This window comes from Schistocerca piceifrons, chromosome 9 (genome assembly GCF_021461385.2).
Source record: "Schistocerca piceifrons isolate TAMUIC-IGC-003096 chromosome 9, iqSchPice1.1, whole genome shotgun sequence".
Lineage (NCBI taxonomy): Eukaryota > Metazoa > Arthropoda > Insecta > Orthoptera > Acrididae > Schistocerca > Schistocerca piceifrons.
In genome coordinates, this window is record NC_060146.1 from 170,929,536 (window position 1) to 170,943,605 (window position 14,070).

Consider the following 14,070-nt stretch of genomic DNA (forward strand, 5'->3'; position numbering starts at 1 on the left):
TAGCTTTGTTAGCAGACCTAGTTCAGTAGACATAACCTTTCATGATACAGCATTATAAATATCTTCTTCTGTTCGAGAGAAACCATGAAGGAACTAGCATTTGTTGAACAGCAACTGAATAATCCAAAATAGAAGAATTTGTGGTAATAAAGCACAATCTTAAGATGTAGCTTTCCAAATAATAACAGTTATTACTGTAATCAACAGAAGTGGTTCATCTTAACAACATACTATAGGAATGTACACTGAAGAGCCAAAAAAACTGGTATGCCTGCCTAATGTATTGTAGGGTCCAACCAAGCACAATGAAGTGATGCAACTGACGTGGTATGGACTCTACTAATGTCTGAAGTATTGCTAGAGGGAATGCACACCATGAATCCTGCAGGGCTGTCCATAAACCCGTAAGAGTACGAGGGGGTGAAGATCTCTTCTGAACAGCACGTTGCAAGGCATCCCAGTTATGCTCAATAATGTTCATGTCTGGGAAGTTTGGTGGCCAGCGGAAGTGTTTAAACTCAGAAAAGAGTTCCTGCAACCACTCCGTAGCATTTTTGGAAGTGAAGGGTGTCACATTGTCCTGCTGGAATTGTCCAAGTCCATCAAAATGCACAGTGGACATGAATGGATGCAGGGGATCAGAGAGGATGCTTACGTATGTGTCATCCGTCAGAGTCATATCTAGACATATCAGAGGTCCCATATCACTCCAACTGCACATGCCCCACACCATTACAGAGCTTCCATCATTTAAACAGTCCTCTGCTGACATGCAGGGTCCATGGATTCATGAGGTTGTCTCCATATCCGTGCACGTCAAAGCCACTCTATACAATTTGAAATGACCAGGCAACATGTCTCCAGACATCAACAGGTGTTGATGACCCAGGTGAGGTGTAAAGCTTTGTTTTGTCAGGGGCACACACGAGTGGGCCTTCCGCTCCAAAAGCCCATATCGATGATGTTTTGTTGAATTGTTCACATGCTGATACTTGTTGATGGCACAGCATTGGAATCTGCAGCAATTTGAGGAGGGGTTGCACTTCTGTCATGTTGAACGATTCTCTTCAGTCAATGTAGGTCCCGTTCTTGTAGGATCTTTTTCTGGCCACAGCGATGTCAGAGATTTGATGTTTTACTGCATATTGACAGTACACTCATGAAATGGTCATACGGGAATTTCCCCACTTCATCGTTACCTCGGAAACACTGTGTCCCATTGCTCATGCAACGACTATAACACCAAATTCAAACTCACTTAAATCTTGATAACCTGCCACTGTAGCGGCAGTAACCGATCTAACAACTGCGTCAGGCACTTGTTGTCTTATACAGGCGCTGCCAACCACAGCGCCGTATTCTACCTGTTTACATATCACTGTAATGAATATGCATGCCTGTACCAGTTTCTTTGGTGCTTCACTGTATATTTCTGAACTGTTTTACACTCTTCTGGATTCCACACAATGGAGGACTTCTCAAAACGTAGTGTCTGAGATTTTCTCTAATCCTGATGGTGTTCTATCTCATTGCGAACTGTATAATTATTGTTGTGAAATGCTTCACTCAGGCTCCACACCAGTTTGACCGCACAACTCATTGCAAAATTACCACATCCTCCATAGAGTTCCGATTTAGCACCTTCAGACTTCCATCTCTTTGGGCCTTTGAAAGATTGACTAAGTAGCAAACAGTTTCAAGACCCGGATGCTATTGTCAAAGCTGTAAGGAAATGGTTAGCCTCAGCTGGTCCCAATTTTTACAAGTGCGGCACGCAGGCTCTGGTTCATTGTTGGAAAAAGTGCATAACAAATTGTGATGACCATATGGAAAAATGACAGCTATAGCTGAAATATTGCTCCATTTAGCTGTGCTGTTGTGATTTATGTATCTCCTGTAGTTTCCATGAATAAAAAGAGGCATTACTTTTGGAACAATCCTCATAATTCTAGCACAGAAATTGAAACAATTGTTTCCTTTGCTGTTTTCAGACATATTAATGAGTTCTGAGAGAAGTATTTTGTGATTACAACAGTGAGTGCTACAAAGTGGAGTGATTTAGGTGATTTAGTATGGCATTGTGATGTTGGCCGTTGGTGCATTTCTCAAGGATTAATTGCGGAGACCTGAAAATGTATCAAACATGGTGGTGAAATGACTACTTAATCGATCTGCGCGAGCACACTAAGTGAATCAGTGTTTTTAAACTTAATCATGTGGGAAGGTAGATAAATGTTTATTAATACAGAGAAGGAAAGTTGTTACTCACGATATAGTGAAGATGTTGAGTTGCAAATAGTCACAACAGAAAGACTCTACAATTAAAGCTTTTGGCCATTAAGACCTTCGTCAGCAATAGACACACATATGCACATACTCACGCAAACGCAAATCACACACACGACTGCAGTCTCAGGTGTGGTTCCACTTGCCTGAGACTGAAACTGTGTATGTGACAGTTGCGTTTGCATTTTTGTGTGTGTGTGTGTGTGTGTGTGTGTGTGTGTGTGTGTGTGTGTGTGTGTGTGCGCGCAGCAATGTTTCACCCCTTCCTCCAAATGTATTACTTCGAAACATATTGTCTAGCTGCTACTCTCTCACTGGCTGTGTAATACAAACAGTTGACACACCTTCTTTTGTTCCCACAAGATTCCTGTGAAACACTTAAGTATGCCACTGGCCCTATTCCCTTTATGGCACAACACAGTTGAAAACCAATTATACAAAGAAATGGTCAGCTCAGTATCAATAACCAATAGCTATTTTAGAGTACATCTTACTATAGGGTAAGAACTGATGGAGCAGCTCAGCATCATAAATGAAACATATTTAAGAGCTGAGTCTCCAAATACTGAGAAGTTGCTACTGTGAATAGCAAACTTCTTTATCTTTCAACTACAAACCAGAGTGGAGCAAAACAATACAAACATATATGTATATCATTCTATTTGTAGCATATGTGTGGAACAGAAGACAAAACCTAGAAAAGGAAAGATGTGGGGACGTAATCTAGACTCTAAAACCTGGAAACAATTATATGCTGGACTTGACAACTTCTTGCAAAAGACATAGGTAAGCCGGAGACAGAGTTCTAAAGTTTACTACTGCTGCTTTGCTGCTTACAAAATACTAGTTAGTTAGTCTCATGTTCTGTAGACCATGTGCATGATAAATTGCCATGGTGGTGAAACATGTCATTTTATATTTACCTCACAGATCATTCATAAATATAGCTACATGCTGAACATTTATTATGTTGTTTTTTCTTAATTAAATACACAGATGTAATTCCTACCCATCAACTTTTACACATTTCAATAACAGAAATTCTTACACAGACTAGGAGTTGTCAAGGAGAAACTTTTTCTGTTGGTTTTCAAATTTTACTTTGCTGCCTGTCACACATTTATAATAAAATGTAAATGGGTAAAATATCAAAAATTTTAGACACAACATTGTACAGCCCTTTTTGTGTGAAAGGAAACCATAATGTGGAGTAATTAATTTCAATTTTCCTTCTGCTATTGTAATTACGTACATCATTGTTCTTTTTGAACTGCAGTGGATTATTTATAGTTAACTTCACGGGGGAATAAATAAACTGTGAAGCAGCAGTCAGAATGCCTAACAGATGTCTACAAGGTGATCATGGGTGAGCACCATATATTATTTTTACAACATGTTTTTGAGCAAGGAAGACTTTCCCAATCCTCAACCCTTTGTGTGGGGTCTTCAGAAGCTAGCTTCTACATAAATGCCAATTACGTACTTTTAAAATTTTTACAGCGGTCTGTTATTCTTTTAGCTTCCTAAAAGGGACAACAATCCGTGCTGGCAACAATCAGTCTGTGCGTGTGCCATTACGTACAGACGTGTTTCTGCGTGAGACTTCGAGAGATCCCACGCGACGACTGGCGTAAGTGAAATTCTACAGACTCCTTTACTTGGTTTTTGATTTCTTTATGATTCTTTTGTTACAGTGCTTATGTTAATGATTCGTTTTGTTGTAGAGCAGTTCAAATAAAATAAACATGGACGAACGACAGTGCGAACAAATTCTGAGATGGCTGGAAGAGGAAATCTATGAAATTATTGCTCATGGAGAAGAGAATGTTGATTTTCCAGAGGAAGTTGGTGATCATGACACAGAGTCAGAGCAAGACCGTGAAGATGACAATCCTCAGAACTTCTTCAACTGCCAGAATCCTCAAATAGTGACGAAGATGACATTTCATTATCGAATTTATCGTCGCATAATTTCTATTCTGTCAAAAGAAGATAAAGAGATGGAACCTAAACTGTTATTTGCAAAAGGAAAAAAACTCCCTACCAACAGGCTGTTAGAAGATGATTTCATAATATGTCACAGAACAACAAGGTCCCCAAGGTGCAGCATGTGAGACTAGTAACCCTTTAGAATCTTGGTTATAGTTTATTGACAGAAAACGAGACTGTGGGTTTACAAATTTGACTAAGTTGAAAGCTTTGTTTGACGTCTTGTACATAACAGGGCTATATAAGTCATCATATACTTCGATTGATGACATTTGGATTACTGATTGAACTGGCCTTGATTTTTGTTATGCTGTTATGTGATTTCAATTTTTATTTAGAGCTCTTAGATTTGATGACATTCACACATGTGAAGAGTTAAATCTGACAGCCAAGTTGGCACCGATCAAGTAATTATACAATGTCTTTGTCAACAATTGTGAGAAAAATTACAGAAACAATGAGTACGTAACAGTGGCTGAGATGCTAGAGAATTTCAGAGGATCATGCTGATTTTGCCAATATGTGCCCAACAAACCTGCAAAATACGGAATCAAGGTGTTTTCTTTAGTAGATGCTGTTACATTTTACACCAGAAAATTAGAGATTTACGTTGGTAAATGGCCAGAAGGACCTATTTATCAAGACACTTTGACCAATGCACTTGTCACGCAGCTAATTGCTCCCGTATCAGGTACTGGACAAAATATGACCATGAACAATTGGTTCACAAGCGTTCCTTTGGTTGAGGAACTGCTGCGAGATCACAGACTGACAGTGGTAGGTACACTTCGAAAAAATAAACCAGAAATTCCAAGTGAATTCAAGCAGAAGAGTATGCAAGAATGTTCAACAATTCTTGACTATCAACCAGCAATCACTTTGCTGTCTTATTGCCCAAAGAAGAACAAAACATTAATACTTCTTTCAACAATGCAATCATAGATGATAGTGCCCACAAAAAACTTCCTGAAATTATAAACTTTTACAATAAAACAAAAGGGGGCATTGATGTAGTGGACCAACTTATCCGCAGCTAGTCAGCTGCACGAGTTTGCCACCGATGGCCACTGTGGCTGCTCTTTACTTTTCTAGACATTGGTGCACTGAATGCTCACATAATACTGGACACAGTCAATCAGGCACACAAAATGGCATGTAAAATTTTCTTGAAAACATTGGCATTTGAACTGTGTCACCCTCAAATGCATTTATGAGGAACTATAACGACTCTGCCTCATGAGTTGAAACAGTGTTTAACGTGATTCATACCTGCTGTTCAGGATGTACCACCTGACGATAACGAGTTCGTACCAATGAGAAAACATTGCATTCACTGTCCAAGATGAGCAGATAGAAAATTCAAATCTATTTGTCATTTTTGCAAGGCTAATATATGCCCAACTCATACCAAAGCAGTATGCACAGGCTGTATCCGTAATGATAACTAGGGACAGATGTGTGGAACTTCATACATTTTTTATCAGATCATGTTACTTTCTATTTCTTATAGTTTCATGTCTGCACTGAATGCAAATAACTGTAAGATTTAAAGAAATTACTTGGTTTTCATAAAGAAAGAAATATCACGATAAACTTGTTCCAAAGAGACAATGTTTACATAGTGTAAATAAATAATTAATTTACAATTACTTCTTTATTTCATTATGGTCCTATTACATAACTAAATCCTATATCTAAATATCTAACAGCAATAAGATGCTGTTTATCCTCTTATAACCCCACGCAACACCTCACGTTACAAGAAAGGCGCGATGGATCGAGAGTTAAAGATGTACATATAATTTTAAAATACAAGCAATAATACAATAGCTTAAACTAAGTTTTAGACTGGCATAGCATCACACAAAAGGTGCAAACAACAGTCCCTATGACATAGGCATTAAATTGCTTAACAGACTTCCAAAGTACCCAAAAGGGAAGTTACTCTAAGGCAGTATTTTACTAATAAGTTTTTTATAGTATAGAATAATGCCTTTCTGAGGAGTAGACTGCCTTTCTTTTCAACATACTATCCATATGTAATTGAGATAGATTAGGTTTTTATAGCTGTTTCCAGCAATTTATGACACGATTTGTAACGAGTGTTCAAAATTTGAAACAAATCTTGTATTTTTCTATGGAGAATAAATAAATTACTATTCTAAACTATACAATGCCATTATCCACAGAAACATAAGAGGAATACAAAAGAAAAGACATACTCACATCTGTGTCAGTGTTTTGTGGATCCTGCATACTACCATGTCCACCTGGCATCTCCCAGTCCTGCAGACACTGGAAAGGAGTACAATGAGTTACTCTCATTAACTGCGATGTCCATATACACACTTAAGTGGTATCATGACCACTACACAACAGCAAATAATGTACACAGAGCCATTTTTACATAATTTGGTGCCATTTGCAATTAATAGTAGGGGTAGGGACAAGCAAATTTAAGTTTTAATGTTATGTATCTTAATAATAAACCTAAAAAAGGAGGCACTTCAGAGAAATGAGGGGAAACTACTTTATTGCAATAAGCATATGTGATAAACCCGCATAACAAACAAAATATTTAGGGACGAACAATAAATGTTGGGTATCATGGAATGAACACACAACAATATTGGCAAAAAGAATTCATCAGCATTTTAGGCGCTTAAGGCTACAGTGTGAAAAAGCCAGTGTCTTGTGGTGACATAGTACTGTATTTCTATGAACACTCAATTCTAAGCTGCAGGATTCTTTCCTGGAGTTCAAAGGGACCAAATATGGACACAGTTTTCAAACTACAGAAAGGGAACATACAATGTTAATTAAAAATAACAGCTGGACTAAGATGATTCATTGCCACAATGATACAGAAGGTGGCGTTGACTCATTAGACCAGATGTCTCGCAACATTTCTTGCAGGCGGAAGACATTGGTGGAAATGCTGGAATAACATCTGCCCCAATGAGAACTATCTGCCACACCTGTCTGTCGAAAAAGAGAAGAATGACAACAATGTTTTTACTGTTTGTTGTAAGGTATTTTGCAAAGAGCATCGAGTGCAATTATGCACTAATTGTTCAAAATATATGTTGTCATTGTTGTCCAAAACTACTGTTTCTGTGATCACAGACTGTGGCCCGTGTGGTTTATTAGTGGTAATTAATAATTGATAAAATGTGTTAACAAATTTTGCTTACTTTTTTTTTAATGTCGTAAAAATTATGAACGTTTGTAAGATTGGATAATTGAAGAATGTTTGTGTTGTAGCATTAAACATTTGTTGGCTTTGCTATCTCACAACCAAACTGTCACCTTCCGACCCACTCTACACTTCGGGCTGGTTACACATCAATTTCTCACCACAGCCAGATTTTTTTTCTTCCACATTTGTTGGCTTCACCAACTTTCAACCAAACTGTTACCTCCCAACTTAAACTAGATCTCAAGGAGTGCTGCAGATACATCTGTCAACAAAACCACGTGTTCTGCTTTCACATTCATGTGCTTAGCCAACTCACAACAAATCAGTTATCTTCCAACCTACCTACACCTTGGGCTAAGCAACAGATCACACTGCCACCACAACCAGATTTTTTTGCTTTCATGTATACTGCAGTTCCAACTCGCAACTAAAGATCAGCCTATCATTACAAACAGTTTTTTGTGGCAATTCGAGTTGCGCTCTTGTATCCCAGCCTAACCACACCTATGCAAATTGTTACCTATTCAGAGACTAACAACCATATATGAAGAATATAAATGTCACTGTTTCACTCCCAGCAATTTAAGCTGTGTTGTTACGTCCCAATTGAAACTGTACTCTCAGAAATTGCTACATATTTGCAAAACATCAGCCAAATATTCCTCATTCTGACAATGTGTGTGTGTGTGTGTGTGTGTGTGTGTATATGTGTGTGTGTGTGTGTGTGTGTGTTAATTCATCGGCCCAACCACGTCCATACGTCAATACTTGCTGTACACGTAAAAATTACAAAAGGTTATAAGCCCAGTGCACAGGTGTGGTGAGTATGTTTTGAGTTCAATGAAAAAAGAACTTCAGGCACAAGAACTGGTGAAGACGATGTATCTGATGTTCTAGCTTAGCTAATGACGAAGGAAACAATTTGGAATGATCGAACCATCTGTGAAGATTGATCGCCAATGCAGCAATAACTATTTCACGTGGTCAGTTCATGGTTGTTCACTGATACAATATCATGAAGCATGGGATGTCATAGAACCTGGATTTGGAATATGTTACAATCAGTTAGATGCAGAGAGACCACTACCTAGGGACAATTGGCACTCCGTAACTGGTGAAGGAAGCATAGGGGAAACTGGAAAGAATACACTGTGCAACAATGACCTACTTAACACTATATCCAAGATGAGGGACTTAGTAAACATGAAGAAAGAAGATGATATGACTATGGATGACTATGTAACGAAGAATACCAGTTGCCAATAAATTAGTGAAGCAGGAGGGCTTTACATTCAATGGAAAGACAGTTGCACGCTGCATACTTCTAGGACTGCATCTGGAGAAGTATGAATACCTCATTAGAATGAGATTTTCACTCTGCAGCGGAGTGTGCGCTGATATGAAACTTCCTGGCAGATTAAAACTGTGTGCCCAACCGAGACTCGAACTCGGGTACACAGTTTTAATCTGCCAGGAAGTTTCATATCAGTACACACTCTGCTGCAGAGAGAAAATCTCATTCTGGAAACATCCCCCAGGCTGTGGCTAAGCCATGTCTCCGCAATATCCTTTCTTTCAGGAGTGCTAGTTCTGCTAGGTTCGCAGGAGAGCTTCTGTAAAGTTTGGATGGTAGGAGACGAGATACTGGCAGAAGTAAAGCTGTGAGGACCAGGCGTGAGGCGTGCTTCGGTAGCTCAGATGGAGAGCACTTGCCCGTGAAAGGCAAAGGTCCCGAGTTCGAGTCTCGGTCGGGCACACAGTTTTAATCTGCCAGGAAGTCTCACCTCATTAGAAGTTTAGAAAGAGATGAAGGCAGATTGACCACAGACCTAGTCATCAACAGACTAGAATTAGAAGAGAAGCACCTGGAACCAGATTTGAAGTCTACTAAGAGCCAAGAAGAAGCCAACGCAGATGCAGCACAAAGTGGAGGTCATAAAGAACATAAGTTTCGCTGGAGCCACTATAAACATCATAAACAAAACCACTGTGGTGAAGCAGATCACACTGCCAAGAAGTGCCCACATTTCCATGGAAACCAAGGAGTGAGTGCACCAAGCAAGCAGAATGTTTCCGAGCAATCAACATACAGGACAAGTGGGTGTAAGCTCAACAGTGTTAAGACTTACCCAAACAGTGAAGACTCAAGTGCAAGTGCAAGTGCAAAGGAAGATGATGAAATTGAGGCTATGATAGTGAACAAAAGTGGAGGAGGTGCTGATGGAAAGGTGTGGGTTCTAGATTTAGGAGCATCACATCATATGACTAGTCACCAAGAGATACTATAGAACTTGGAGATGAGCAACTTTGGAGAACTGAAACTGGCTGATAGGAAAGTTACTAAAGCAACTGGTAACGGAACTGTTGTCATGAGAGCAGAAAAGTAATGTGGGGATAGGTCAATCCAACCAACAGAAGTGCTTCTGGAGGAAGAACTGGATGGGAACTTCTTGTCTGTTAAACAAGTGGACAAGAAAAGAATGTGCATTACACTGAAAAATGGTGATGTTAATGTGTCTGTTGGTGAGAAGGAAGTGTTGAGAGGAAGATCATCAGGCCGTGATGTCTACATAGTGCACTGTGAATTCTGTAAAGTGAATAACAATAAAGTGATGGCCCACAATGACAAAACACAGCAAGGGGAAAATGAAGCAACAGCCAGATGGGCAGAAATTTTGTGGCACCAAAGACTTGGACACAAAGAAGCTTTACCCAAAGTATGTGGAGCCACTAAGTATACAGAAAAATGCGAAGTGTGTATGCAAGGAAAAATGAGAGACAGCATTTCACACCAAGCCAAACTACTACTGAAAATGTTCTAGAACTGGTACAAAGCAATGTGGGGTATATTACACTGATCTCCTTAGGTGGAGCACATTACTATGCTACTTACTCGATGATCACTCAAGATTTCGAGAGTGAAAGTGCTAAAGGAGAAAGTGACGCATTTGACTCATTTGTGGAGTTTAAGGGATGTACAGAGAGTGAGGCAGGGAGAAAACTACATTGGACAATGGGACTGAGTACATCAAAAGCAAATCTGAACAATTGTACAAGGAAGAGGGCATATTATACTGGAAAAGCACAGTTTACTCTCTCCCATCCTAAATAAAACGCTTATATCCATTGTGAGGTGTCTACTATTCCAAGGTGGTTTCCCCAACAACGTTTTGGAAGAAGTTCTGATGTCGGCCTACTATATGCAAAATAGATGCCCAATAAGATCACTTTGGGAAAAATCCCATATGAAGTCTTGAAATCAGAAATAACTTATTAAAAAAGACTTGAAAACGCTCAAAGTGATTGGCTGCAGACCTGGACAAGGACACTGACATTTGACAATCTTACAAAATGATCAGAAGAATGTGTTTATCTTGGACTAGAAGCAGGATCATCTGGGGAGCCTTAGACAAGGAAAAATCTGGGGAGTCTTAGACAAGGAAAAATCATTTTGAGAAGGGATGTCATCTTTGATGAGGGAGTATTCCCTTTGAAGGCTACAGTAAATAAAGAACTGTGTCTTCTAGGGGAAGTAATCACAAAGCAGAAAGCAACAGCTGCTCCATATAGCAGTGAGGTGACAGCAGACAATGCCAACAGAGTGCAGTTGAGCTTTTGTCATCTATCAACATATGGTGACAAGTCATAACCAAGGAGTGCAGAACTGGTAACAGATGATGCGGTTGAGTCAACAGCTGTCTGAGGAGATGGAAGACAATAGAAGGTCGGATTGATTGACTGATTAATTGAGAAGGTTTATGGGATCAAATGGTGATGTCATCAGTCATGCGATTCCGAAGTTACTCACAGGTGAAAGAGGGTCCGCTAAAAGTGGACAGATCCAGTCAGGGGAGTCAAATTATAAAGTAATGAAGTTAAAACATACACAGCAAAAGGCATAAAAGGTGAGACCAAATCTAAATACTGGACAAAAAAGAGCACTCTTTCCATGAGGGAGTGGTCAAGGGGTCCCAGATCGAGGAGGCATGAAGAGAGGTCCCAGCCACAACCACCCTGCCCCTACTCCAGGAGTGAAGCAAAACCTTAAATCTGGAAATAAAAATCACTTTCATGGAGTAAACTGAGGACCAGTTCAACCAGCTGTGAGTTGTCTGCTAGTACGAAAATTAAGGAACCTGGAAGACTATACTTAGCAAGAAGGGCCAAATGCAGGGAACATTCCACCAATATGAGGGATAACGTCAGTCTGTCTCCACAACCACATTGTGGGGGTGGTTCATTACGCATGAGGAAATAATGGGTGAGCCCGGTATGACCAAAAAACAGTGGACCCCTTCTGAGAGGAGTGGAAGGAAGAGTGCTGAACTGCAGTAGACCCCTTGATTGTGGGGAGTTTATTACTGTGAGCAGTAGCGCACCAGGTGTCATTCCACTTTAGGGCAAAGAGAGATTTGACGGAGGTCTGCATATCCACAGATGGAATCATGAAAGGGAATGGAGGGTAAGTATCTGCTTCTCTAGCCAAACGGTCAGCCAGTTCATTCCCTGGGATGCCCACATGACTTGCAACCCAAAGAAAGACAATGGAGCAGGTGGCATGGCCAAGGGCAGAGACAAGGTCATGGACAGCAGAGAGCAAAGGGTGATGAAAGTAGCAGGCTGCTCATTGAGTTGGTACAAATTAAAACACTGGCGAGTGAGGCCTGAAAAACAAAATGGAGGGCTCTGTGAACGGCTACAAACTCTGCTGTGAACATTCTACATGATCCTGGCAATAAATGGTGTTCTAAGCCAATGGGAGATGTGAAAGCATATCCCACCTCTCCTTATATCTTGTCTTAGAACCATCAGTGTAGAAGATGCTGGTGCCCTGGAATGCTGCAACGATGGCACGTATAAAATGCCAGAAAACCATAGGGGCAACAGAGACCTTACACTCTGGAATAGGTCAGTCCTAATCCATGGTCTAGGCACAATCCATGGGGGCGTGTGGGAAGAAATACATGGGGCTCATTCCAGTGAGTGGAGATGGAGATCTCGATAGAGGCAAGTGAGACGCATTCCAACTGGTAATCCTACCCATGGGCAGTTAGGAGGGAGACATCCCCCGTTCGCAAAGAGGACAGGGTACATGGGACGGTCAGGGAATTGGTGAATGGTGATTGTGTAAGAAACCAAGAGTTGGCTCCGCAATATTTGTAGAGGGGGAATACCTGCTTCTGTGAGGAGACTGTGAATGGGACTAGAGTGAAAGACACCAATAGTCAGATATACCCCACAGTGACGGATATGGTCAAGGTGATTCAAAGAAGAGGGAGCTGTGAGCCATAAATTTGACTACCCAAATCTAGTCTGGACAAGATCAGAGCTTGGTAAAGATGGAGAAGAGCAGTACATTCTGCACCCCAAGATGTGTGGGCTGGAGGTGAATATCATTATGCTTCCACATGCATGTAGTCTCTAAGTGGTGAATATGGGGCAGCTACATCAGCTTTTTATAAAAAAATACGGCCCACGAAATTGGACCATGCTACAACATCGAGGAGCTGGTCACCTTAATAAAGTTCTGGATCAGGTTGGACTGTGGGTCGACGACAAAAATGCATAACCCGCGTTTTGGAGGGAGTAAACTGGAAGCCATGAGAGATGGCCCATGCAGAGGCACGTCGGATGGCGCCTTGGGGCCAGCGCTCAGCAGGTGATACCGAGTGGGAGCTGCACCAGAAGCAAAAATTGCCAATGTACAATGCCAATGTAACCACAGGCCCAACAGAGGTTACAAGCCCATTGATGGCTATGAGGAAGAGTGCGACATTTAACACAGAACCCTGAGGGATACCGTTCTCCCAAATCCGAGGGGTACTGAGTGAAGCGACAACTCGAAGCCAGAAGAGCTGGTGAGATAAAAACTCTCAGATAAAAATTGGAAGGAAGTCATGCAAGTCCCAGTGATGGGGTGTAACTAAAATGTGATGGCACCAAGCATTGCCGTACATGCCTCATGTAGATCAAAGAAGACCGCAACAAGGTGCTGGCAGTTAGTAAAAACCTGTCAGATTACTGTTTCCAATCTGAGTAAATGGTCATTGCAGACCGTCCATCTCGGAAGCCATACTGATACGAGGACAAAAGGCCCTGAGATTCGAGTACCCAACATAATCTGAAGCTAACCATCCACTTGAGCACATTACAAAATGCATTTGTCAGGCTAATTGGGCAGTAGCTGTCTAGAGACGTAGGGTTCTCCCCGGACTTAAGGACGAGGATAACTATACTGTTGTTTTTTTTTTTTTTTTTTTTTTTTGGTGGGGTTTAAGGGCGCTCAACTACTGAGGTCATTAGCACCCAGTCACTGTTGTTAGAGCACATGGAACCTAGTAAAACTCAAGGGGATGGGGGACACCAGAAGGACCTGACAAAGATGCAGATAAAATAAGTAAAAAGGTTAGATGTCTTTGGACAAGCCAGTCAAAGTTATAAAACGCAGAACACGAGCAGCTGCTCGAGCGTCATCAGCTAAAATATCCGGTAAAGTAGATGGCAGGGACAGGACAACACGAGATTGACTAAAGCGGGGACACGACAATAAAACATGGCGCACTGTTAATGCCTGACCACAAGGACACTGTGGGGCT

The 14,070-nt window shown here is 40.8% G+C and overlaps 1 protein-coding gene across 1 annotated transcript in view; it reads right to left on the reverse strand.

The window, feature by feature from the left end:
* Positions 1-14,070, reverse strand: part of LOC124717026 (zinc finger protein 184-like) — a 133,371-nt gene that overhangs the window by 103,962 nt on the left and 15,339 nt on the right. Inside the window, exon 2 of the mRNA XM_047243682.1 lies at positions 6,502-6,570. Within this exon, the coding sequence (XP_047099638.1) occupies positions 6,502-6,552 (51 nt within the window). The 5' untranslated portion in view covers positions 6,553-6,570. The remainder of the gene's footprint in view (positions 1-6,501; positions 6,571-14,070) is intronic.